This window comes from Cyprinus carpio, chromosome B1 (assembly GCF_018340385.1).
Source record: "Cyprinus carpio isolate SPL01 chromosome B1, ASM1834038v1, whole genome shotgun sequence".
Taxonomy (NCBI): Eukaryota; Metazoa; Chordata; class Actinopteri; order Cypriniformes; family Cyprinidae; genus Cyprinus; species Cyprinus carpio.
In genome coordinates, this window is record NC_056597.1 from 27,603,576 (window position 1) to 27,631,423 (window position 27,848).

Below are 27,848 nucleotides of genomic sequence, written 5' to 3' on the forward strand. Positions count from 1 at the left end.
ACATGACAAAAGGTCTAAGTCATACACATTGTTTGCTTTCCACTTTTTATTTTTCTGCTTTTTCATGAAAAACAAAAACAAACAAAAAAAGAACATTTCCTAAAAAAGTCCTCAGAAAATAATTGCTATCGTGTTGCTACAAGTTGCACAAATTATAGCTTTTCAAGGGTAAATGAACAATTGAGCCTCAAATGTGAGCAACCCTCAAAGTTTAGACAGGACAGGAGAATGCAGGTGAATTGCCCATTTGAGATGACAGCAAGCAGAAGAACAAAACATCAGATGAAAGAAAACAAAGAAAGAGTGATTTCTGTTTGGTACGAGCGAGTAAAAACTTAGTGTGGTGTGTTAAATGTCTTCAAACATCCAGGCAGCAGAACCTTCAGAAAGGTTGAATGTCCAAAATCTGTGTTCAGACAAAGTCGCTAAGAGCATGAGTGAACATCTGGATCGGTATGCTGAAGTCTTTATGATTCAGATTTAGATTCATCCTGTGCTGCCACTACATTCTTTAAGTCGTGGCAGATGAGAACTATCAGGACGTGGCATCCTTGCTTCAATTCGCTGCGACGTCAGAGCCACACCAGGACCGAATCTCTTGATCCCGGGCTGGATTGTGAAGTTCAGTTTCAAGCATATCAGCAACTTTGGATTAGGCTGAACACCCAGAAAAGGAGAAAAAGCCACACGCTGGATGTGTCTGCATCAGTCTCATGGGTTGTGGGAATAAATTCCTCCACTTTACTTGAAGACAGCGCTGAAAATAACCTAACCTGTCAGCCTGTTTTTACCCTTCTTCTAGAACAGTGGCCATATCCTTCCATCCATCTCTTTTCTTCAGCCTCATCCTCCCATTCAGGCCAGATGAGCCTGCGTTGAGTGGGATGGAGCACTCGTGAGCTCGCTAAGCAGAGCTGTGTGGAGACTGTGTGTGTATGTATGTGTGTATGTGTTTGTGTGTGCATGTTATGATATTCTCTGAATGAGTTTGTCCTCGGTCAGGCAGAATACGGTGCAGTAGGACAGGTCAGAGATGAAGTTTTCACAGCCACGTCGAGTCATGCCCCGCAGATTCCAACAGAGCCAGAGAAAATATAAACCACAAACAGTAAATAAAATCCACCATCAACTCACTTGCTGACTAATGGATCCTCTGGGGGGGAGTAAAATTCAGCATTACGTCACTTGCTGACTAATGGATCCTCTGCAGTGAGAGAGAGAGAGAGAAAGGTTAAACCACCAACTGTGAGTAAAATTCAGCATTACGTCACTTGCTGACTAATGGATCCTCTGCAGTGAATGGGTGCCATCAGAATGAGAGTCCAAACAGCTGATAAAAACATCACAATAATTGTTTGCGAGATACAAATCCATCATAATGTTTTTTACTTCAAACTGTAGCTTCCAGATAAAATACCTCCATCCATAATACTGCTTTCTGCAGAGAAAAGTCCTCTCGTCTGAATCATGAGAGAAATATGAACCGTTTACAAGCACAAACAGTTTGAAGCAAATATGTCTGTGGGTTTTGATGTGAGAGGACAAAAGGGGATGGACTTTTCCTCTGGAAGAAGGAATGGATTATGGACTTATTATGAATTTTGGCCAGGAGCAATAATTTAAATATAAAATGCCTTGATGGATTTGTTTATTACAAACTCAGCTTTTCACTTCACAAGCTGTTAACTGATAGCTTGGATTACTTGTGGATTATTATGATGTTTTTATCAGCTGTTTGGACTTTGACGGCACCCATTCACTGCAGAGGATCCATTGTTGAGTAAGTGATGGAATGATGCAATTATCTCTAAATCTGTTGTGATGAAGAACTCATTTACATCTCTGATACCCTGAGGGTGAGCAAATTGTCATCAAATCAAAATTTTCGGGTAAATTATTTCTTAAAGCCAAACAAAGTTAACACCATATATCCATATAAAACAAACTAAAATCTATATATTGTGCACAAAGGGGAGGTTGACTTTTTTTTTCTAGGCTTGATTCTGTTATGGGATGCAGTTGTTTTAATACTTCACATAATTTCTCCCTAAACGATTTTGTAGGCATTAATCTGTCAGAATTTAAAAAAAAAAAAAACTTTAAGCGCATTGAACTTTTCACACTAAATAACATTAAAAAAAAAAAAACCAATAATTTCCAAGAGAACAAGAGGTTTTATGCATGTTGTCTAACTTAAGAGTTAAACAATAAACAAAACTTAAATACAAAAAAACCCTAAATACAAAAACCAAAATACCAATAATTTCCAAGAGAACAAGAGGTTTTATGCATGTTGTCTAACTTTTAAGTATAAACAAGCCTGAAATACACAAGGACTCTTATTTTAAAATAAATATGCTTAATTACTTCTAGCAGCTCATTCATATATGCGCTCTTACGACCATCCACAATATATTACAATATTAAAACCATGAAGTAAACATTGTCATCAATAGTAGATCATAAGCTATTGCTTGGCATAAATGCATGGTAATCTGTGACTGCAACAAACAACAGTAACAACTTCCAACACTCATATTTAACTGAAACTAGATTAAAATACTTAAATTCAGTTCCAGATCAAATTGAAGGTCATAAAATCTTAAGAACTGAGTGCGTTTACACACACCCTCTTAATGCAATTATAATGAGTGTAGACAAATGAATTGCCATCACATTTCTATGGCACCGAAAAAGCATGGAATACAACCATACAAATGTGTTTTGCATTAGATGTAAATAAATTAAAACAGCAGCCAGTAACACACCTGTATCTTGACATGTAAGCATCATAATGCAATTAAGTCCTTACTCTGATTATTTGAAATAATCACATTATTTGTGCACATGTAAACGTTGTCTAAGATTTTGGTCACACTTCAGTTTGGTGACCAATTCTCACTATTTACACTGGTTTTAGCCTCAAACTCCTAATTTGTTGCTCATTATTAGTAAGTAGTTGCTAAATTTAGGTTTGGAGTAGGATTAAAGGATCTAAAATATGGTCATGCAGATTAAGGCATTAATATGTGCTTTATAAGTACTAATAAACAGCCAAAATGCTAGTAATATGCATGCTACTAAGCAACAATTTAAAAGTGAGAATTTGTCCCTAAACTAAAGTGTTACCATGATTTTGTGTTTGCAGCACTACTCGTGTTTTCTTGGGCACCACAAGGATAACCTGAACACAATGTAGGCAGAGCATATCATAGGTATTTTCAGAAGGTGGAGGGTACCTGAAAGATTGAGCTGTCTGAGTGTGTTGCGAGTGTTGCAGCCGGTAGCGGTGAGCAGGTTAATGGACTGGTCTGTGAGCCCCTGGCAGTGGGACAAATCTAACCCACGCAGTGAAGGCATGTGTCTGACGATCATCTTCAGGGTGGAGTCATTCACATCCAAACCAGCCAAGCGCAGAGTGAGCAAACCTCTCAGCCGACTGCGACTTTCACTGCCTGTGTGACAAGAGAAAGCAGAGGTGAAAGTGGAGAGTTAATTTCAGCTCACACTAAACACAGTCTCATTAATAATGATTATGAGTGTCTCACCTGGCTGCACAATGAGGTCTTTTATTTGTGAATCTTTGACACCCACGGCCCAGCTCAGGTCAAGGGTTCGCAAACCCGGACAGCTCTGTGTACTTAACGCTGACACGCATAATGACGAGCAACCTGACATTGTTAGATCTTTCAAACCTGTGGGGAAAAAAAAACGAGGGGGGGGGGCTATGTTAGTCTCAACTGTGATGCACGTTTTATTTTTAAGCAATTTAATTTGAGTTAAGACTGTTAGGATCTATAAAAGGCTGAGATTTGGGTAAACTGTACTTGGGAGGTGATGAATGAGCCAGGCAATCTGTTTCTTTGATACTGGAGTCCAGGAGAGGTCAACTGTCACAGGTTGTCGTTTTATGATGGCTGACAGAGCCTGAGGACTGAGTGCCCGACATCGACTCAGATCTATGTGTGTCCATAAGCGCTTATCACAACACCTACAAGCAGGAGAGACACAAAACAATTTCTCTGAGAGAAGAAAAAAAATAATTAACGATCACAACTATGAACCAAGACAACTATGCCTTTTAAAATAGTGTACTACTGTCAAAAAAACCTGAAAAATAAAAAAACATCAACCTTTTAATGAGTTACCTATGCAAATTACCGGTAGTCTTTTTTTTTTTTTTTTTTTTATCATATTCTGTTTTTGTCGACCCCAACATAGGGTTGTGTGATATATATCGTCTACGATAATATCATAATTGTTGTTTAAACAATATGCAATTAGTGGTTTTTTTTGCGTATATCGCAAAAAAAAACAAACAAAAACTCACCCAGAGAGTGCAGGCACACACTATATGATGTAGATTAGACTACTGAGCAAGCATATTTAGGCCCTGATCAGACCGAATGCGTTTTTTGGGCCTGAGTCTGCCGGGGGTTTTTTTGGTGACCAAAAAAAAAAAAAAAAAAAGGAGAAGGTGTTATGGTTTTTTTGTTGCTAGGCAACCACCAACTCAGCTGTCCTGTCAGTCTAATCAAAGGATTTTAGCGCACGCGTTCTAAAATCTTTGGTTTTTGCTGTGAAGTAAACAAGTAAATAAGTCATATTAGCAAAAACCTTAAAAATACAGCTCCAGGTAACCCGCATCAGACACCAAAAGTTTCTCCTCCATCAATGCGGTCTCCAGACTAAGCAACAATAACCTTTCGTCAACACAATGGAAGGCCCGCCTCTCCATTCATTCGACTGGACAATGGAAAGAAACGCAAATAATGTTTGGCACTTTTCTGCTCATAGTTGCTTTTTTTCAACTTCAGGCCCTCAAAAATGCGAGGCGCAGCAAGCAGCTAAAATGCGAGGCGCAGCAAGCAGCTAAAATGCGAGGCGCAGCAAGCAGCTAAAATGCGAGGCGCATAAACAGTCAGGGCCTTAAGAGTTCATGCTTCCACTGCCTCATTCTGCAAAAAAAAACATTCTGATCAGGGCCTTAAGAACAACTGCCTAATTAAAAGCTATGTGGAGGTTTTTTACAAAAAAAATCTTTAAGATAGAGTTTCATGTATGAGCCAAATGAAAAAAAAAGAATGACACCTCGACTGTCCACCACGGTTGCATCAGCTTGATGGGATTTGGCTCAGGGGATCCGCTTAAGTTCCTTTCAAGAGCCGTTCAAAGAACGGCTTTTGGCTCTTTTTAAATATTTAGTCAGTTTTAAGCTTGGGGGCATCTCAGCGAAATAATCACTGGGAGGAATGATGAGGTGAGATTTGTAGTCAAATAATTAAAATCACACACCAATATCTGAGTTTGAATTATTCTGAATTTATTATTACTCATTTGTCATGTGTGGAATATATTCCATAGGGTTGCACAAATCCCTCTCTGCTTAGACACAGTGACATCACTATTTTGGATTTACCTTTAGTACAAAGTGTGTGAGTGTGTGTAAAGCTACGTTGACTTATGTTATTCATAACACATACCATCACAAATGTATCAAAAACAAAGCCGGCTGCAATGAATTTCTGTGCAAACACAGCTTTTATACCTCACTTCCACACAAGAACATTGTTATCACACAAGAACATTGTTATCACACAAGAACATTTTGATAGAAAACAAAAAATATTTAAAGTAGATCAAATTAGACAGAGGCACACAGGGTTTTTTTCCACTGGAGTACTCACGTGAAGGATGCGTGCACAACTAATAACTAATATCATCACGCTATAAAGGGTTGGCCGGCGCTGGGTGCGCCCCTCCCCCTATAACTGTTCTGTCTCGCGGAGGGAGCTCATTTGTGTGCATCTGTGTGAAACACGCATATAGGAAAAAGAACGACAGAAAGAACGGCTCCCCTCCCAGCCGCGACTCTGCTCCCATCGTTCATGTTTATGAGCCGTTCAAAAGAATCGGTCATATCCCTAAAACCACAACACCACTATCAGCCTGTAGGCTCAATTGTGTGTAGAGGAGTCGGGCCCGAATTGGCGCGAAAATTCACAAAATGTGACGTCATGCGCATTCTCGTCTACTTGGGCTTACAACCGTACGGCACGCCAGCCATTATAGTAAGCAGCGGCAATAGTGTTTTCAGATGGACTCTGTGGATGGAAAGAAGCGACCAGCCTCCGGCAGCACAATTCAGACACCCACGGACACTCCTCGTAAGTAAAAAAAAAAAAAAAAAAAAAAAACCTATCTGGTGTGGCTAAAAAGAGAGAGCGTGCGCACTGAGAACGAGCATGAGACTGGCTGCAGTTCCTCTAACGGCCACTGGTGTCAGTAACGGTTAGAAATTTCAGAACCTACGCAATGCTCCTTTAAGTATATTAAAATACATTTAAAAAAAAACAAATGCCAAATACGGAGGCAAAATGCATCTTTTGTTTCCCTCCAAATACCAGAATGATTGCAAATATGATATTGATTTGATGAACAGCTCAAACAAGAAGTAAATATTAAGTGACTTAGATTTTATAAACTACAGTTCTTGTTTTTGCTGCATTTCGACAACGAAAATAGTTTCAAACAAAGCCACAGCAGAACGGTTTTGCATCTCTGAGCAACACACAATGGTGTTTTGTTACTGAATTAAGCAGCCGTTTGTACGGATCGGTTGAAAGAATGCCCCATGACTCACACATGCAGAGAGTTGCATTTGTAACTGCAGGTTAAAGATGCAATAAGCGGTTTTTGAAAAACGCTTTCGACAACAGCGTCAGACCGAGTCCCAAAACAATTGTAGCCAATCAGTTGTAAGAGGGCGTGTCTTGTAATGATAGAGAAGAGAGCGCACAGGACAGATATTAGCAGATCGACTACAGATGGAGAGAGATGCACATAAAAAAAAAAAAAGGGAATGCCTTGTGCTTTCAAATATCAACATTATTTGGCAAAAATCGCTTAGTGCACCTTTAAACGCATTTATGTCCTGCATTAAAATATTGGTAACAGTGTTAGTATTTAAGTTTGTTGACTACATTTAAGAATTTGACACAAAAGATGATGCATACATCAAACTGGTTTAGAAAAAAATGGCCTTGTAAAGATAAAAATGCCCATAGAAGGAAAAATCTGTTAACGTTATTTTCCCCTGACCCAGTTCGCTTGGAAGAAAGGTCTTCACGGTAAATATAAGGTAAGCGCATACGAAGGTTCAGGTGTTAATGTGCAGGTGAAAGAGGGAGGAGTTAGAGAGGAACTTGTTGATGTGAGATTACCTGCGTGTGGGAATAAAAATGAAAATAGAGTGTTGACTGTGTAAACGCTGTGCTTATTTGTATTATAAAATACAAAGAATATCAAAAGCTTTGGGAGTCAGCTGTCCACAACAGTCCTAAAACTGCCAAATTACCAGCACAATAACATGCTCAGAAAAATAGTCAAATTATCGTTAGACAAAATTTCAGAAAATATTGAGATATTTTTTGTCAGGATCGCACACCCCTACTGAAAACACCCGATCAGAAAATTAAACAAAATGTCCTAGCTTGTTAAAAGGAACTGTTGAAGCTTTAACTGTAACTACTACACTTACCATTTGTACCAAGCCTTGCAGACTCTCATACACACAGCCATATCTGTCCGACCCAAGTAACGGAACACAGACATCCAAATGTCCTTTTCACAGCCACGCTCGTTTCCTACGTCACGGAATGAGGGATGAGAGAGGAGGGAAGGAGGAGAAGAAGTGGTGATGGCTGGAGGAGGTGGAGGTGGAGAAACAGAGGATCGAGAAGACATAGAGGACGGTGACGCTGTGTCTCTCTCTCGACTGTCCTGGTTGGAGCTCCGTCTCGTGTGGCGGCTGGCTGTGTGCCCGCTTTTGGACTGAGAGAGGCCATTTCCGGCCGGCGTCGAGGTGGTGTTCCTGAGTCGGGTCCTGGGTAGCGTTTTACGCTGGATAAAACCAGGACCGCTAGGTGTTCGGGGAGACATAGCCGCCTCCAGTTTGGGTACAATGGAGCCACGGTCCCGTTTGGCCTTTGGAGGGCGCTGGAGGGTCACAGTCAGGTAGGAATCGTTCAGCAGGTCATCGTTCAAGTCTGAGACTAGTAAGACAGGTGGGTCAGGATCAGAGTCTGATTGGTTCTCTCCATCCTCATCATCTTCATCTTCCTCTCCTCCATCATCTAAGTCTTCCATCTCATCGTCCTCTCCTTCAAAGTCCTGTTCCTCACTGTCTTCCTCATCATCATCATCCTCGTCGTCATCATCATCGTAGTCGTCACCTCTCCGCCTCCGTCTCCTTGAACGATGCTCCTTGTCTGACCGGCCAAGATGTCGCTCTTCATCACTGTCATCCTCATCATCATCCTCCTCCTCATCATCATCATCGTCGTCTTCGTCATCATCGTCGTCTTCAGTTTCATAGCGCCGTCTTCTCATGTGTGATCCTCCTCTTAACCTCACCCGACCCCCTCTCTCCCCTCTTGCCCCAAGTCCCCGCCTCATTTTCAGCGAACCTGTTGCCAAGCTGCCTCCCCCTCGACTCCCTCGATGCGAGGAGCCTCTCCAAACACCTCGCCTACCAGCTCCATAACCTCGGCGGGACGAGGAGACCCCGCCTCGGACAGATGACATCTTGCCACTGTCGTCATCACTGCCCGAATCATCATCGTGTTCCATCCCATGACGCCGATAGATCTTAGCCACGCGAGGATCAAGAGATGAAGACTTGCGTTTCTGTAAGAGAGAAAAGAGAAAAAAATAAGAAAAAAGGCACTCAAACCCACCTCTTCACAATCTTTAAAGGGGACATTGGATGCCCATTTTCCACAAGTTGGTACAATTCTTTAGGGTCTTCATGAAATGTATGTAACACACTTTGCTTAAAATTTAAAAAACAGCAACCCATTTTGGTGCATGTCTCTTTAAATGATAATGAGCTACTGCTCACCCCACCCCTCTCTTCCGTGGGCTGGGTCGACACTGAGCGGCAACCTCCCGCTCTCTCTCGTGAAGCCAACAAGGAAGTGACTAAAACTGCAATTCATCAACTGGCCACTTGAGGCTGGCTGCAAAAGGGAGTCAGTCCCATAGACTCCCCATGTTAAAATGCCCAACTTTACAGCAGAAAAAAACGTTTACAGCCTGGTTAAAAAAAAAGATTTTGGTCTATATCGCTAATTTTGCCCTTCATAACAACTGTGAGGGGGGTGAATTTTTCTCATCCGTTTAAATTTTATATAGAGGTTTAAAGTTCTGCAAAATTAAGGGCGTGGCCACTTGAGTGTCAGGTGGATTGTCGCTGCTGACACTGGCATCGTGCTAGGTGGGCGTGGCTTCAGCAACCATCTCCCACCTTTTTGCTATATACTATAACCGTGACGTGCTGCCAAGATGGCGACAAAAACTTAACTAAAAAAAAAAAAAAAGCTAAAAAATAAATAAAAAAAATTATCAGATGTCCCCTTTAAACTAATCAAACAACAAAAAAAATTATGCTGATTATGCGTATGCAGAATTTTCAAATCCGATCATATCTGATTATGCGTATGCAGAATTTTCAAATCCGATTTGAGCTTTGGTTGTGTTGAAATATCTAAACTTTTGCAGCTAGACCATCTGCCCAACAGGATGTATTCTATTATATTCAACATTCATTTTCTATTTAACTTGTTCATACACACGTCTTGATAGTTTATCTAGTATATTATATTTGTTACTATATTATTATTATGAGAAACTTGAACCTAATCAAAACTATTAGCACAAGCTAAGTATTACCAATACGTTCAAACTAAAACATTAATCTATTCTAAACAATGGGTAGTTATTACAAAACAACTCCACTATTTGAGACATAATTCATAATTACATATTTGTGTTAATTAGCCCTAGAAAAATCTAAGTTTTTCCCTTCAGAAGTGTTGGTGGTTATTTAATTTGTGTGGATATAGTCAAACATTCAGTATTCATTCATTTTACCATGGTGAATCAACAGACCGTATCTCTGACCAATATGACATGTTCTGTGTGACTGCCACTAGAGGGGTTAAATGTAACAAACTTTGAATGTCAAAGTTTCCAACTAAATTTTATGATAAAGAATCAAAACCAAAAAAAACAACAACATTCAGAAACAGGGCCTAAAACTTTGATAAACAAGCCAATACTTTTTTAAAATCTAAATTTATCACAGCAAGTCTGCTGTGGAAATGTATCCACTTGCTGTCACAAACAACTAGTCAGAACAAAATGATTATACATTTTGTTTTTTCATTACAAACTTAGAAAAATCATTCAACCACTGATAAACACAATCTTCCAAAAAAAAAAAAAAAAAAAAAAAACGTACAACATAAAAAAAAAAAAAAAAAAGATACGTACATGTGTTTTACCCCCTTCCAATTTTAGCTGCAAAACAGAATAACATGCTGTGGTTAATATGAACTTCAATAAACAGTGATGAACACATCAGGATCACTGAATGGAAACACACAAGCTGCAAACACAAAGCTGATTCTGAAACCCTCAGTCAGTCAAAGCAATGGGGCACAATGATAATGAACAGGGCAGGGTGGGCCAAAAAGAGAGAGTGAGAGAAGACACACACGGAAAAAGTTGGGGGGGGGGATTTACTGCAAGAGGTAGAGGGAGCAGAGAAGGGAAAACATAATAAAGGCAGAGCGGAGCAGCTGTGCATGCGGCAGCAGTGGCGTGAGGAAGGCGGAGCCTCTCACCCGCTTCCTGAGCCGCTGCTCAGGGGCTGCGGCCCGTTTCTGGAGCGACCCATGTGAGAGAGAACTGGGGGGCCGCCCGACCCCGTGCCATGCCCCGCCCTCGCCCCCTCGCCCCCCTGACCCATCCTGTGCCGTGATGTCATCACCGCTGCCTGACGACTGGCACACAGGAAAACAAGCGTTACTGTTACACACGCAGATCGGAGTGTGTCATCACAGTAAGCTCTCAGCATGCTTCTTTCTACATGGTGTGAATGAGTGTGTATGTAGGCAGGCCTGCAAAAGCTAGTAGCATTAGAACAAACACTCAAAGCTTCCTTTGTTTCAAATGCCTGAACGTGTGTTCAAACAAGAGGGGGAGAAACCCTCTTAAAACTGTGGGAGTGCGAGTGAATCTTTGTGCTTGTTAAAATGTGTTTTACCTCAGAATCTGTGTCTTTGCCCACAACACATTTAGGACACTCCCAGCAGCTCGGTAGGTCTTTGTCCCTCACCACATCACCACACATCTACACAGACAGAGAATATAGATCATTACAACAGTCAAACTGTTTTCTGCACAGGTGAAAACATTATGCATTGGCATTGAACTCACGTCAATAAGAACAAATAAAGCTGTCCATCCCACAAAGTATAGCAAAGTATAGCGAAATAAAAAACAATAAAACTTAAAAATATTAAGTCTTTTAGTTTAAGCACATTAAGAGTATGCTAAAAAAAAAGTAAACATTACCATTCAAAAATGTTTTTATTTTTTTAAGAATTTGATATTTTTATTCAGCAAGGATACATTCAATTGTAAACAATATTACAAAAAAGTCTATTTCAAATAAAGTCTGTCCTTTAGAATGTTCTATTTATAAAATATTCAAGGTTTCCCATTAAAGTCTGAAGCAGCACAACTGTTTTCAACATTGAAAACAGAAATATTTGTTGAGCGATATCTCACTATATTAGAATGGTTTCTAAAGGATCATGTGACACTAAAGACCGGAGTAATGCCTTCATCTGTCATTAAAGAAATAAATGACATTTTAAAATATTTACGTATCCAAGATGTATCCAAGGTAACATCAACTGCTCTGATTGAAGGATCTCTCTTGAAGACAGTGAGAAATGTTGTCCTTCACTAGAAATGTGGCATTTAAACTGGTCAAATCTCGTCAAAAGCTCGGGTTGGTCTGTCCCTGAAGTGCTAATACATTACTAAGGATTCTTGCATTACTAATGCATTTCTCTATGGAGAACATGAATAAGATTTTTACTTCCGAAAGCCAATTGTTACGCTCTGTTGTGGTGAAAATGCTTTTCTGATGTCCACACTTTGCAAAGTCTATAGTCACAATGCTCATAGATGAATGAATCTGAATAAAGCATTTTGAGACGTCTATTGAATTGCTGTCTGTAGTAATAATGCTTACCTTCAAACAGCTAGGATGTGTAATCTGAGCACAGTTGGAGCACTCCATGAGCTCTTCACCAGTGTCCTGGTTGCCTTCCCCACAGATCTCACATACAGCAGAGAGCGGCAGACCAGGCTATTGAGAGAACACAGAAAGACAAAGCGATATTAAATCAATAAATGCAAACAAAGGAAGGCTGCATTTTAAGTAAAATGCACTATATGAAGACACTTACAGCGAGACACTGGCGCAGCACACAGGTCTGTTTGAGTTTGCCAGGGCCACCGAATTTCTTCATGTCTCTGCAGAAGTTGCAGTCGCCACATTCTGTGCGCAGACATGCCTCGCAGCGTTTACAGCGCACGCGGCGCCGTCGTAGGACCGACATATTAGAGGCTGGTTTCACTGGCCGAGGAATAATGGGTGTGGCTGCCAGCTTGGGACGAATAACAGGTGGAGGGGGAGGAGGGGGCTGGTACCAGGGGGGTTGGGAGAGGGACAAAGAGAAATCAGAGGTAAGTTATGCAGTGTGGTGGGTTTAGGAGAGAATATTAAAATATAATTGAATAAAAAAAAAATGTATTCAACAAATTTTGTTTTATCCATCATGTCACCTTTTGAAAGCAGTTAAGTTAAGCTTCATTTGTTTAATTCACATATTTAGACAGTCCCAATTGTCAGTGCAGCAAAGAAAATGTTCCTATTTTCATATTTGCTTACAATAAAATCAAAAGGAAGACAAAAAATTGACATTTTGGTTGCACCATTAATGTACACTAGAACAAAATAATTGTCCTCACAAACTAATTTTCATTATTTTTTTTTTTTTTAAATCAGCATAAAACATTTTAAAAACAGATAATACCATGATATTATTCACAAATAAAAATTAATTTACAAATAACTAATTTGAATCAAATTCATTACGCCATGGTATAGCACGAAATTACAAACACTGATCACAAAAATTACAAGTTACAAAAACTAAATGAAAAGAAACTATAATATGATAGTTATTTACATGATTCAATTAATGCTTTTTCTGGAAAGAAAATTAAAAATAAATAATTTTAAGAAACTAATACTGTGATCTTACCCTCTTTGGCCATCTGACAATAGGTTTTCCAGTGTAAGAGAGTTTAGGGATGTCACTGGCATGTTCTTTCAATAATGCCTGAAAGACAGAAAACTAAAACACTTATTATATTTCAAAACAACTGTGCCAACTAGATTCTTAAGCAACAAAACCTAATATTAACAACTGACATCCTGCATCTCAAGTCACATTTATTTAAAATTTCACATATCACACCAGTAGGCACATCAAAATAACCAGAAGTGTAAAGCACAACGAGCATGAGTTCTGACCCGTATGTCGTGTAGCAGGGCAGCAGCGTTGTGTATTCCTGAAGGCACACACTTCTTATGTGAGGGCAACGACTCCAGCTTCTCCACCAGGTGCCACAGCCCCTCCAGCTCAAAAGGAGTCAAGTGAAGCTTCACCCCTGGTGCATTCGGTGGGGAGGGAGCATCACTGTCATCTCTTTCCTCTTTAGCATGTCCATTTAGTACCTCACAGCCTGAACCGTCCCGTTTCAAGCCTGTATATTAGATTCAGAAAGAGCGAAGTAAGCTTATCTGCGCTCAATACAATTAAATCTATTAGGATGTGAATGTGTTATTAATGCACTGACCAATTCCCAGAGAGTATTTCTGGAACTCAGGGATGAGGTGGGAGGTGTTGGTTATGCTGTATAGATAACGCTCCAACACGTACCAGCACATCTCATAATAGAATGGATACCGGAACTTAGCTGGCACCTGAGGAACAACCAGAGACCATTATGACACCTTTTCCTACCAACTTCCTTGTAACACTACTGGAATTAGTGTTACAAGTACCACAGGCACATCATTTTTCCATTATTGTAGCATAACCACCATCCAACCGATGCGAGCTTTGGATCCTACAGTGTTTCTCTATAGCACTGAAACCTACAGAAGTCCGAGTTCCACTCCCTGTGCAACTGATACTCGACTGCCATTGGCTCATCTGCGTTCGAGGGGAGGGGCTTACTGATAGGTCAATTGTGTGAGAAAGAAAACTCATTCTCATTACTGTAAAGCAGTAAGGAAAATTCTCCAGATCAGTCAAAGTTTCTCTTTCCTTTTTTCTTTTATATGAAGAAAAATTAAAAAAAAAAAAAAAAAAAAAAAAAAAATCAGTACATGAAATAATACAATAATTATTGGATTGTGGTAATGAAAACTGAAGAGTGCTTAATTTGCAAAATGGTACGAGCAGTCCAAATGTGGTACAAAAAAAATGTAATGCTAAATGTAATTCATTTCTTACTACTTTATTTATCTCTTAAATTTAGGGTGAAATATGTCCAGGTCATGTTATTAGCAGGTTTTGTGAGATTTACTTATAAATTAGTAAGCCCATAAAAGGATGAATAAGTTATATAGCCCGACTGATATGGGTTTTTCGGGGGCCGATGCCGATATTAGGGAGTTAAAAAAAAAAAAAAAAAAAAAAACTGATATCAACATATTGGCTGATATTCTTTATGTGTAGTCTATATTATGGTACAGTATAGTCAAAGGTTTGGACACACTTCCCATTCGTGTGTCCAAACTTTTGACTGGTACTGTATATAGAATGCAATATGTACAATAACAGAATATATGATACACACACACACACACACACACACACACTTTTTGCAATGATAACTCTGATAACTGATGTGGTGATCAAACACTTATAATGACGTGACAAACATAGGCCTATGTTATGGAGGCAGGGTATTTAACAATTTAACAATAAACTTTATTATTTAAAATGGGTCTGACATCAGTGCACTTAACAGTTAACTTCACTTATTATAAATAAACACAAATAACGACTTTATTCAACAATTTGTCTTCTCTGTGTCTCTCGGCATCAACGTAGCACCATTTTGAAGAATTTCCGGTGAACACAAGCAGCGTACGCTCTTCTGTGTCAGCCGCGCTGCATGGATGCGCTGTTTTCATTCACATCAAAGCGTAAATACATGTAGAAAACGTATCCTTGTGTTGTGGCTGACACAGAATAACATACCTTGACAGTGTAATTTACTTGGCAGTCTATGGGACAGTCACAAGCCTCCCGGTTTTCATCCAAAACATCTTAAATTGTGTTCAGAAGGCAAACAAAGCAAAAAAAAAAAAAAAAACAAACAAAAAAAAACATATCGGTGGAATATTCGCCAATACCGATTTATCTGCAACAGGCCCATATCAGCAAAACAATATATCGGTCGGGCTCTATTAAGTTATACAAGAAGATGGTGGTTGCAGTAAATGCTGGACTTACCCGTGTTCTGTCCTCAATGTTGGAGATGTGCAGTTGCATGAGGACGTTGAAACTATGTAGAAAGTTCCCACCAAACACAAGTGTGTCTACTGGAGTATACACCGCATGGATCCAACCTAACATAAAAAAAAAGTTTAAAAAAATAAAAAAATAAAAAATAAAAAAAAGTTTTTATTTAGGTTTAATTCACAGCAAACATGCAATTTAAGAAGGTTCAAACTAATCATTCAAAACTAAAACCATGAAAACACATGGTAATCTAAGAGATTCCAAATAAATACATACACAATATAACAGTCAAGTGTTTCTCTTCATGTAAACAAATGTGTGTGCCTGCATGTGCTCACCTGATGGAATAATTAATGTGTAGCCCTGCTTGAGCTCAATCCTCTGGCAGTCAGTGGCCTTGTCACCAAGGAAGATGTCGCCTTGTTTCCCTGACAACACCCAGTTCTCATAAAGCTCCAGGTTTTGTGGTGTGGGTGGGATTAACCAAAACACCTGTAGCAGACACATCCAAATCAAGCTCATCTAAGCCAAAACCATTTTTGGGTGTTTTGACAGCAAACTAATTATACAAAACACACCAGTTCATATGGCGTTATCAGTGAACTCATGTCTACGCTAAATTCAAGTAAGCATGATTTTAGTATGTATATTACTGCTCAAAGGACTGGGTTTCAAAGATTTAAGAAATCAAAACATTGATCAAAAGTGAAAAATACTTTGAAGTCTTGGGTGCTGAAATTTCAGCCTTGCCATCAAGAAATTACATTCTAAACATACCCAAATAGAAAACAATATTTTACATTGTAATATATTTCACAATATTTCTGTATTTAATTTATAAAATAAATGCAGCCTTGGTAAGCATAAGACACTCTAAACGTTTGAACAGTAGTGCATCTATAGTGTTCTCTGACCTTGCACCCCCACAGTATGTGGTACCACACAGATGTCCCTCCAAAGTCTATGTGGAAATCTGTGTAACAGCCCTGCACGCTCATTAGGCAGTACCTGGACACAGAACAGGCAAATTTAAAATAGGAGAAAATTAACAAGAATAACAAGAATGAACAATGATGGCTTGATGAGAAATGGGACATGAACATAATGCAGCAGACTTTTTTCCTGGTGAACAAATCCTTTTTGTTTTAAAGCCTTCTCAAAATGTAAAATAAGACAAAGCTTTCATTATTGCAAACTATATTTAAGGATCTAATATATGCTCACTTCTGCACTTTGGGGTATTGCATCTCAGTGATAGTGTTTGTAGAATCTCTTTGTCTTTCTTTTAAGTGTCGTGGCCACATGTTGTCCACCCAGTCAATCATGTCCACCTATAACAACATGGAAAAAATTACATCACAGACTGATCTAAATATTAGTATTGTTTTAATGGGAGAGTTCAACCAAAAATGAAAGTTCCATCATTAATTACTCCCCTCATATTGTTCCAAACCTGTAAGACCCACGTTGACTGACACAGAAGTATTCTAGTAGCTTCATAAAACTGAAGTTGAACCATTGATGTCACTATTTTACTACCTTTCTGGGCTTTGAACTTAATTTCAGTTGCATTGCAGTCTATGCAGGGTCAGAAAGTTGTCGGATTTCATCAAAAATATCTTAATTTGTGTTTCGAAGATGAATGAAGGTCTTATGGGTTTGAAAAGACATGAGAGTGAGTAATTAATGACAGAATTTTAATTTTTGGGTGAACTATCCCTTTAAGCATTAAGGTACCTACTGTGGCAGGTCTTTTGACAAGGCTCTCTAGTTTAGTGTGGCTAAATTCAAGACTGATAACATTATAAAGTTTCTCTCTCTGAGAGGGAGGAGTCTCATAGTAGCGCCTCCATTGCGCCATTGACATCTCCGTCCCCTTCTGAGTAGCCACATCCATCACGTCAATCATACGCCGACTTCCTGTAAAGAGAGACGAGATACTGAAGCACCACTGATGCTAGTCAACATAAAAATTCATCAGCATATCCAACCACAAAAACTCTTACCTACAAACAACTTCACATCATTTACACTGAAGTCTGGATCTGGCATTCTAAAAAGGAAATATTGCAAATTTAGATTAAATTTAAATGTAAAATTTTCTAAACATTCTGAAATGTGTAATGAAAAAAGGAACCATAAAGAACATAGAGGAAAAAATACATTTAAAAAAAGGACAGTCTCTTACTTAATGCCAAGACCATCAGGTCTCTCAAAAATGATGGGGTCCCGGAGTCCACACCTCTGAATGTACTCATATGTGAAGTCTAAAAAAGCAACAGTTAGTGTTAAATTACACATTCCATTAAGATTGCTGAAGTGTTCCATAATGCATCTCTTTCTCACCTTTGCCCTCCATGCATTTGATTCTGTCTGAGTTGAAGCGGCTGTTGTGAAGCTTCTCCTCCAGATCGAAAGTCCTCTTTCCATCGATTTCGTCGTCGGAAATGCCATCGTCTTGGTAACGCCGCCGGGTGCCAGACCGCTGTAAGACGAGAGAGTGAGAGAACGACAATAAAAAACTGATGCCAGAGCAACACTATTTCTCTGCATACACTCCTCCTCATCTCCTGAATGCTGAACAAATGTTGTATAACTACCACAGCTTCAACTTGTTGGGTTATTTGAGCGCACACCTACACTCTCACACATACACTAAATAACTCGCCCATCACGAGCACTAGCCCACACACACCAACTATTAATAAGACATTACAAATCAAGCTGAAGCACAAGGATTCACTGTTAAGAGGCTTGGAGAAGAACTGCTCATATGGTTCCAGCAGAAAACTACTAATGGTCACAGTCTTTTTTCAGTTTAACATCAGAGCACAGATGAGCTGCAATACACTTACAGATGTTCCTTTATTTCGCCATAATACCTCTGTTCAAAAGTGTATACATTAAGACAACACTGCACGTATCCTTCACAGAGAAGGCAAGTGTATAAGACTGTACTTAAAACAAGAAATGATACTTTCAAAAATGCCACTGCAGTACAGATGATTAACAGTGATTTCTGCAACACATACAGTAGTGTTTAAAACTGGGGTTGATAAGATTTGTCCTCTTATGCTCACCATTTTTTTAAAATACTGTTAAAAAAAATTATTATTATTTTTTTAAAATGTTATTACAATAAAAACAGATTAATAGCTAAGTTTTTTTATTTATGCACTTTTTAATGCCATGCCAGCATCAAGATATTTTCATGGCGATGATCAATAGCTAATAGTTTGATATTTAAGATGTTATGTATTCCTAGTATGATGTCAAAGCTAAATTTTCAGCAGCCATTACTCCAGGCTATAGTGTCACATGTTCCTTCAGAAATCATTTTATAGAATATATTATTGAATTATTATCCTATATTATTATTATTAACTGCAAACAGTTGTATTTTTGTGGACAGTTTTCACGTTGCTTTTCTTCTCAGGATTCTTTGATGAATAGAAAGTTAAAAAGAACAGCAATTATTTGAAACAAATGTTTTTTAGCCATGTAAGCCTTGACGGTCACTTTTGATCAATTTAAGGCATCCTTGCTGGATAAAAGTTTTTCTTAAAAACAAAAAACTAAATATTTTGAACAGTAGCTTATAAATTATGTGGATAGAATTTCTGCTACAAAGAAAAAAAATACTATCTGAAACAATGCTTGTTTGCAGTGTTAAATAAGGCCGAGATGCAGCTCACTGAGAGCAGGCGAGTAACACACACACACACACACACGCAGAACAAAACAATAAGACCCTCCTCTGCTCGCCCTTGCCTCTGCCCTCAATGTCTCTATGGTGATGTGGAACCACTAGCCAATCATACACTTCCTACAGCCCTGCTGTCACACCCTCTCAACGACATCGAGCAAAAAAGAGGGGGGAGAAAAAAAAAGAAAAAAAAAAAAAAACTGACCTGGGTATGACTGTGCAGTATCATAGAAAATTAGCAACAAACCCATTCAAAAGAGAATGGATCAAACCATGTGCACCTCTATAAGCATGTGAACAAAGCCCTATAGATTAAAAACCTTCACATTGCCAGACAATAGCCCAAACACACCAGATGATTATTTGTCTCCTAACTCTTTATTCAACAACTGAGAATTGCACTAGTCTTAAAAATGTGTTTCAGGATGTGTGTTCTGTTCCAATACACCAACTGTGCTTTGTCTAGTTGTTTCTGAATGCAAGAACATGTCCTGGGTGCACGTCAATCTAAAGCGTTTGCTGTCACAAACTGAAAGTCACCATGTACACCATGTTCCTTTTCTCAACCAATCAGACAGCAAGGAACCGCCCAAAACGCAACTGTAAAAACATTAAGAATAGACATTTTTGAAGACACGTTTATGAAGATTAATCAGTGTTGACATTGCCAAGTATTTAGGGGCTTGTGCCCATCCCTAGCCAACGATGCTGCAGTTTTTTTTTTACCTCCTCTGGGCCTGTGCGCAATCCCTGCATCTGATACTGCATCTTTCCACCTCTTTCGCAATTGGTAAAACAGTACAGCCTGTACTGCAACATGTCCCCATTTGACACCAATAACGAAGCACAATATGGGAACACAGGAGGGGGAAGAATTAGGATGGAGTATAAAAAGAAAAAAATGAAGGACAATGCAACTGATGCCAGAAAGAAAAGCTTTCATGCACTCTTAATCCCTAGCATTTGATCACCATCTCTCTAAGCGAGGCCCTAGACTGCAGTGCGCTAAGAGGAAGCCCTTGTGGAGGGCAATGAGACACTACACACCTCGCACCTTCAGTGTCACATCTTCATCCCTCTGCTGGTTTTTCCTCTTCCTGCCTCTGCGTCTCATCAACAACATCCCCCCGTCGACAAGCGTAAGGATCTCCTGCCCGTTCTCCATCTCTGCATTTCTTTCAAAATGAGAAAATCTGCCGACTGTTCTCCTCTGTCATCCTTTCGCCTCTGCAGTGCCCCCTCCCACTCCTCTCCCCGTTTCCGCATGTCTGATCACATGGTCTGCTAAACCAATCTAATCATTCATCCTCCACTTCCCCAGCCTCTACAAAAACAGTCTGCACACAACAATCTATCCAATCCTCCTTACTTTTAATCACTGTTCTGTTCTTCAGTAGACAAATGTTACAATCCAACCAACATTATGATTTCAAACCGCCCTAACATCATAGATGATAAATTCTAAATTCTAATCTGTATAGAGCAAAAGGCTGATAGATCATTTTAGGGCTGCAAAAGGATTAATTGCGATTAATCGCATTAGAAAAAAAACCACATGTGTCATGTGTGTATATTTATTACGCATATACACACCAACACATATGTATACATTTAAAAAATATATATTTGTATGAATATATATTTATATATCATTTATATTATATACAAATATGAATATTTTATGTATAAATTAACATTTTTCCTTAAAGGATTAGTTCACTTTCAAATTACAATTTCCTGATAATTAACTCACTCTCATGTCATCCAAGATGTTTACGTCTTTCTTTCTTCGCTCAAAAAGAAATTAAGGTGTTTGATGAAAACATTCTAGGATTATTCTCCTTATAGTGGACTTCAACAGCTAGCAAATGGTTGAAGGTCAAAATTACAGTTTTGAAGGAGCTTTAAAGGGCTCTACAAGATACCCGACGAGGAATAAGGGTCTTATCTAGCGAAACGATCAGTCATTGTCTAAAAAAAATAAATAAAAAATAAAAAAAATTAAAATTAGTATATGCATTATGAACACAAATGCTCAACCTTGCACTGCTCTGCTATGCATGTCCATGACTTCACTAGGGGTGGCACGATACCATTTTTTCAGAACAGACCCCCGTTCCGATACCAAAAGTTCTGAGTATCGGACAATACTAGAGATGTACCGACTGCAATTTTCTTTGCCGATTCTTATTTCCGATTTTTTTGTTAGTGGGATCTGCCGATACCAATTTTTTTTCTAAAAACTATAATTCACAGCATATACAAACAAAAATCTACTTTTCTTCAACCGTTTTATTCGGGTAAGAAATACCGTATTTTCCGCACTATAAGGCGCACTTAAAAGCCTTTAATTTTCTCAAAAAACGACAGTGCACCTTATAATCCGGAGTGCCTTATATATGGATCAAGGCGCTCTGTCAAAGTGTTGACATTCCCTTTAGCACAGCTCCATCTAGTGGATGCATAACGCAAACCCAGTCAAACGTTTGACTGCAGTATCTTCTATTCTATGCGCCGTATAATCCGGTGCGCCCTATATATGAAAACAGTTCTAAAATAGGCCATTCACTGAAGGTGCGCCTTATAATCTGGTGCGCCTTATAGTGCGGAAAATACGGTACTACAGAAATTAAAGTAATCAAATCTACATTTTTATCAAATTTAATTTCTGTAGACTTCATTGTAAAAAATTAAATACAAATTAATGTTTACAATTAAAGTTATAAAACGTATTCAGTCAAGAGCAAAAAGTGATTTTCTTTCTTTGATTAACATGGCAGACAGCGGCAGGAATATTGGACTGCGGTCCCTTTAAGAGTTTATCCATGGAACCATAAGTACTGTTACACAACATACCTTCTCTTTCTCAACTATATAATGTTCCAAAACTGACTGTGTTTAACTGCATACTTGCCAAGACGGGCATTTTGTTTGTATTTAAATGTTTTAGTGCAGTTAGATATTTTTGGTATTTGTGGCTCACAAGCTGTTTGAGACTGAGTGTGGCTTGTGAGCTCCACTAATATAGATCAGTGGTGGTGTGCACAATTTTGGTGTAAGCGCAAAACCTCTTGTAATGCGCAGTACAAGCACTATTTAACCGGTGCGAATGAGACGTGTGTGAGAGAGAAGGGGTCGTCAGAGAGAATAGAACGAGAATGCGCGGCTGACGTGACATTATTGCCTGTGCCGCTGGTAACAAAACGGATCGGATCGGTAGTGAGACTGATCTGCCTGTCACTGATCCAGGCCGATCATGAAGAAAAATCGGCCAATTCCGATCCCTGGCCGATCAATCGGTGCATCTCTAGACAATACCAATACCGATCCGAGCACAGTTTTTTTATTTTTTCATTTCTATGCCTCAGTGGGGATTGACCTGATCATCACTTTTGTGTATTACACACAATCTACTAAATAGAGACAAGTGCATTATAAAGAGAAAAAAAAAAAACAATCATAATACTATTATAAACCAGGTTAGTGGATAATTCAGCAGCAAAAGTTACTCTACAAAAATTATGAGTTCATAATTTTATAACATCTAATCATTTAGAGAGAAAAAAAAAAAAAAAACATTATTCAGTGGGGGAAAAATATAAAAGTAAATATGTTCAATATTCAAAAAAATTACAAAACACTATTAAAATATTAATATACAGTGCCCCCCATAAGTATTGGAACAGTAAAGACAAAATTGCTTTCTCTGCTGTGGAGTCAAGAAAATTCGCAAATATGATTAAAAGATGAATATGCGACAAAACTACAGAATGTCACATTTTGTTATTCGATCTTTTGACACATACATGTTTTACCAAATAAAAAAGACAGCACTTTTAGAGTTCATCCTACTATTTGATGTGAGCATAAGTATTGGAATAGTTGAATTTAAGGCAGATGTAAAAGATTAAAAGTTAATATTATGTTGCAGATCCCTTGCATGCAATCAGAGCAGTGAGTATGCAAGCCATAGACATCACCAGACTCTTGGTCTTCTGGTTTTCCCCATCCTTCCCCATTCAAACTGTTGCTTGTTTTGGGGAGTTTCTGTCTTTAGTCACCTCTTCAACTGGTGAAATTAATGTTCCATCAGATTTAAATCTGGAGATTGATTTGGGCAATCTAAGACTTTACATTTTCTTTGCCCTGATAAAGTCCTTGACTGAACTGGCAGGGTTGTTTTGGGCCATTGTCCTGATCCAATATTAAGTGCTTTCTAATGAGTTTGGTGGCATTTTCTTGAATATTGGTAGCCAAGATGATTTTGTACCCTTCCAAATTCATTGTGCTACTTCCATCATACATTAAGTCATCATTAAAATTAAGAGGTGCTGTTCTAGAGACTGCCATGCATGCCCATGCCATGACACCACCTCCACCAAGCTTTAAAGATGAGGTTGTATGCTTAGGATCACTTGCAGTTTGCTTTTTTTCTCCACACTTTTGCTTTCCAATCACTTAGATAAAGGTTAATCTTTGTCTCATCGGTCCATCAACTCAGTTCCAAAACTCTACTGGCTCACATTTGTGAAGAATCTTGCCTTTCTATTTTTGGTGTTGATTAGAGGTTTGCATCTTCCTGTGTAGCTTCTGTAATTCTGTGTCAAATTATCCTGTGGACTGTAGATTGACAGAGCATCACCCCAGCTTTCTGGAGGTTGTTGGTGATTTTACAGACATGTATTTTAGGGTTAATTTTCACAGCTTTTATGATTTGTCTGTCATCAACTACTGTTTTTCTCAGCTGATCAGGTCATCTTTGGTTGCTGATGTCACCGGTAGTTTCCAAACTCTTGATTTCTCCATGCCCTTTGTTTTTCCTATAGTTCTAACTGACTTCCTCTTTTCTTTTAGCATTCAAATTGCTTGCTTTTCTTTCAGAGTTGGCTTCCTCGTCTTCATCCTGGTTTGTGTGTGTCATTGTCGAATGCAAGACTTAGAATGCAGAAGCAATGGATATAACTGATAAGACACATTCCCTGCTTTTAATATCTGAAGAATTAATGCAACAGCTGAACACTTAGAAAGACCTGTGAGGCAACTGTTCCAATACTTATGCTCACATCAGACTGGGAGATGAAACTCTAAAAGTGCTGATCTTCTTAGCTGGTAAAACATCTTTGTGTTGAATCACCCAATAATAAAATGTGACATTCTGTAGTTTTGTCTCATATTCATCTTTCAATCATATTTACAGATTTCTTGACTCCACAGCAAACAGAACAATTTTGTCTTTACTGTTCCCATACTTATGGAGGGCACTGTACATTCATGAAAAACAAGCAAATATAATTATATAAATAAATGCAATAAATTAAATACATTTCTTTTACATGTATAGCACAGTAATGAGACAGCAACATATGATAAACATTAAAACAAAATGGAAAGAAATTTCTCTTCATGAAAAACGTAACTGACCGCTGATGTTTATCTAAAGATCAAGTATAATAATAGGAACATTGTAACATCCTGGAGAGAGTTTTGTCGTCTTGACTGTCGTAACTGAACGCGACACACAGTTTGAATCCTTAATGGATGACTGACAGCCGCAGCAGAGAGAAGAGTTTACGTCAACTTGAATTTAACAACTTAAATATTAATCTATTATCTCACATTAAACTATTGTACAATATCAGAACACTTGAAATATAGTGCACGAAAACTTGATGTTTTTGTGCCTTTTGTGAGGCTTAACAATAACACAGAATAGTATACGCACTATATCGAATTTTGGATCGGTCTCATCTGACCCTAACCCTAATCCATCAGAAAATACCAGCATCGGAGCGATACCGATCCTAGATATCAGATCGGCGCACCCCTAGAGTTCACATAATATGTAATCACGTTGAAAAGGTCACGCCTGACGTAGGCGGAAGGACCAACTCAGTGTTTACAAATGTGGAGGAGGAGGAACATTTAAAAGTTGTTGTATGTTCAATGACACATTCAAATTTTTTGCAAACAGCGTTTGACTTAGTTTTTGCATATTCGACTTGTAAACACTGAGTTGGTACTTCTGCCTACGACACACGTGACCTTTTCAACATGAGTGTGTATTACGTGAAGTCATGGACGCAAATCGTAGAGCAGTGCTAGGCCAGCATTTCTGTTTAAAGCATATACATTTATTTTATTTTTTTTGAAAATGACCAATCGTTTTGCTAGATAAGACCCTTATTCCTCGTCTGGTATCGTGTAGAGCCCTTTGAAGCTGCACTGAAACTGTTATTTTGACCTTCAACCATTTGGTAGCCATTGAATTCCACTATAAGGAGAATAATCCTGGAATACTTTCAACAAAAACCTTGATTTCTTTATGAAAGAAAGATGTAAACATCTTGGATGACATGAGGGTGAGTAAATTATCAGGAAATTTTCATTTGAAAGTGAACTAATCCTTACATGTATGTGTGTGTATTTATATATAGGCTACATAATATACACAATACACACACAGTATGTAAACAAACTTTTATTTTGAAAGGATTAAAAGCAATTAACCGGTTTGCAGGCCTAGATCTAACTACCTGCTACTAATTCTCTAAAACCAGCTTTAAACAAGAGCCACTGTTAAAATAATCACACATTAATAATTTTTCTGCTTGCACAAGTCACCTTGTCAGCAACTAACATTCAGCATTTTTGTACACATAAAGCTGTCAATTAACAATATTTTATGCATTTAAGAATTAAAATAAGAGTGTTTTAAAATGCAACTTGACAAGACTGTCGTGTGCCTTGGTTTTAATAAAAATATATAATTACATATTATATAAATATGTATGACTAAATATGAATTTAACATTAGGATATTGGTGGCTTTTTGACAGTCTCTTGTGTGAGGTAAATGCTGTTTAATATGTTTTCAACTGAGCTATTGTTGAGGTTAATACAAAAATATATGAACGTTAATAGAGCGAAAGTAACCTGTCAGTTTGGATCAAGGGAATTACGACCATTAATAAAATAAAATTCAATAAAATTTTAAATTAAAAAAAAAAATAAAAAAAAAAACATTTTGTTTCATTTTGTGGTTTGGCTGATAGATGGTTGCAAGTCGAAGATGTTCGGGTCAATCAGTCAATCTCCAAGCGGTTTTTTTTCCTTCTCACCACCGTTCATTGCAAGAACGCTTAGTGATAATAATTACAGAATTATTTTACTGATATTTGATGTGACAATAGAAATGTTTCTTGGTCATAAAACTGTCAAGTCAGGTGGTTTCTAGCACTTGCCGGTCACATGGTTCTTCTGCGTGTCAGCCAAAATAATCATAATTCAATATCTACTGTATCCAACCTCTCCACGAGTGCGCGAGAATTGTCAGTTAAAGGTTTCTTAAAAACTATGGCTTTGACGTGTTAAAAAATATTAAACATCTGAGCGCAAACCGATACAGAATAAATAAAAGGTTAAATACTTTTTTAAAAGTCATTTATTGACGCCTTGCAGATTATTTTCCCATTCAAAAGACATCGTAGTGAATACTGCCAACATTCCAACAGCTTACGCTAAAGTTTCTGTAAAAATGCAGTGCATATATACAACGTACCCTCCAAATCAAAGCATTGTATCTTCCTAGTGTCCACTGTGCTGCACTTACCAGTCTCTTGCTGTAACGCGGCTTGGGGTCGTCCATTGTCGGGATGAAGAGTCGAGCGCTGCCGCCTGAGCAAGCGGCGAGCCAAGAAACGCGCTTCTGTCAGTTTATCGCGTTAGAAATAACCGCCCCAACTGTGTTTGATGCCCTCTTTATTACAGTGTCCGTTTAATCGAAATAACGCTACGTTACATTAATACTTGCTGTATAAAAAAAATCACTGCTTTCAAATAGTTACGAACTCGTCAGCGGGTTCGTTCACAATACTACAAAACTATTGTATTATAATCTCACACTAACATGAAAAACCCAGCAGGTTATTAAAACAACCATGAAAGCTAAGCGCTGCTGAGGACAGTGAACGAGCATCAGCGAACCAACCGCTAACCAGAAACACGGTCGTAAAAATATTAAAATTACAAAGCGATATGGGGTCTTGTTTATACACACGGCTTATATGTACAGCGTCTAATATTTTAGTCAACCATACAGAGTGAGGCGAGAACTGAGGAGCGTATATTTATCGAGTAACATACGCTAATCCTGGTTCAAGTTTCAAATAAAACAATATTTCCACAAGACTTAAACTCGGGTTCACAGTGGGGAAAATCCAGCGGTTAAAACAGTCCTCGTGTATTTTTTACCATTAAGATGTGCACTCCGGCTAGACTCGTCTAGTAACTTTTCTATTCTAAGTGAAAGTAAGCCTTATTAAGACAGCTCCACTGTGTGAATTCACGACAAAGTTAACGTAGATCAATCGCCGCCATTTTCACAATCGTCACAAAAAAAAAAAACACGAAGTAAGCCCCGCCCATTACTGGTTCGGCATCCAATCACAGACACATGCGACGCCATCGCCTTTGCTTTCATTGGTTAGTGTCGCTGTCACTTCACTGGGAGGCGGTGCTAAGAGGCAAATAATAGTAAACGTGACCAGAGGAGGCACGCTCTCATTGGCTGGAGCTGCATGCCGATCAATACAACTACACAAAGATTGGTTTTTATGTGCTAAGTGTCGCGTTACCAACCAATCAAACTTTAAATTGCAACACACTCATTCAGCTTAAGC

General features: G+C 38.5%; 1 protein-coding gene across 1 annotated transcript; it reads right to left on the reverse strand.

Annotated features, from left to right (window-relative positions):
• Positions 1-26: 26 nt before the first annotated feature.
• On the reverse strand, positions 27-27,830 carry kdm2aa (lysine (K)-specific demethylase 2Aa). The gene is made up of 22 exons (XM_042716001.1): positions 26,780-27,830; positions 17,811-17,949; positions 17,653-17,731; positions 17,471-17,517; positions 17,206-17,384; positions 16,689-16,795; positions 16,379-16,472; positions 15,803-15,956; positions 15,456-15,571; positions 13,786-13,912; positions 13,460-13,692; positions 13,188-13,265; positions 12,327-12,578; positions 12,110-12,226; positions 11,111-11,197; positions 10,689-10,847; positions 10,336-10,362; positions 7,541-8,688; positions 3,828-3,991; positions 3,549-3,695; positions 3,155-3,455; positions 27-1,078 (listed from the first exon to the last, which is right to left on the reverse strand). The coding sequence occupies exons 1-22, from the start codon at positions 26,813-26,815 to the stop codon at positions 967-969; spliced, it is 3,903 nt and encodes a 1,300-aa protein (XP_042571935.1). The 5' UTR covers positions 26,816-27,830; the 3' UTR covers positions 27-966.
• Positions 27,831-27,848: the final 18 nt, after the last annotated feature.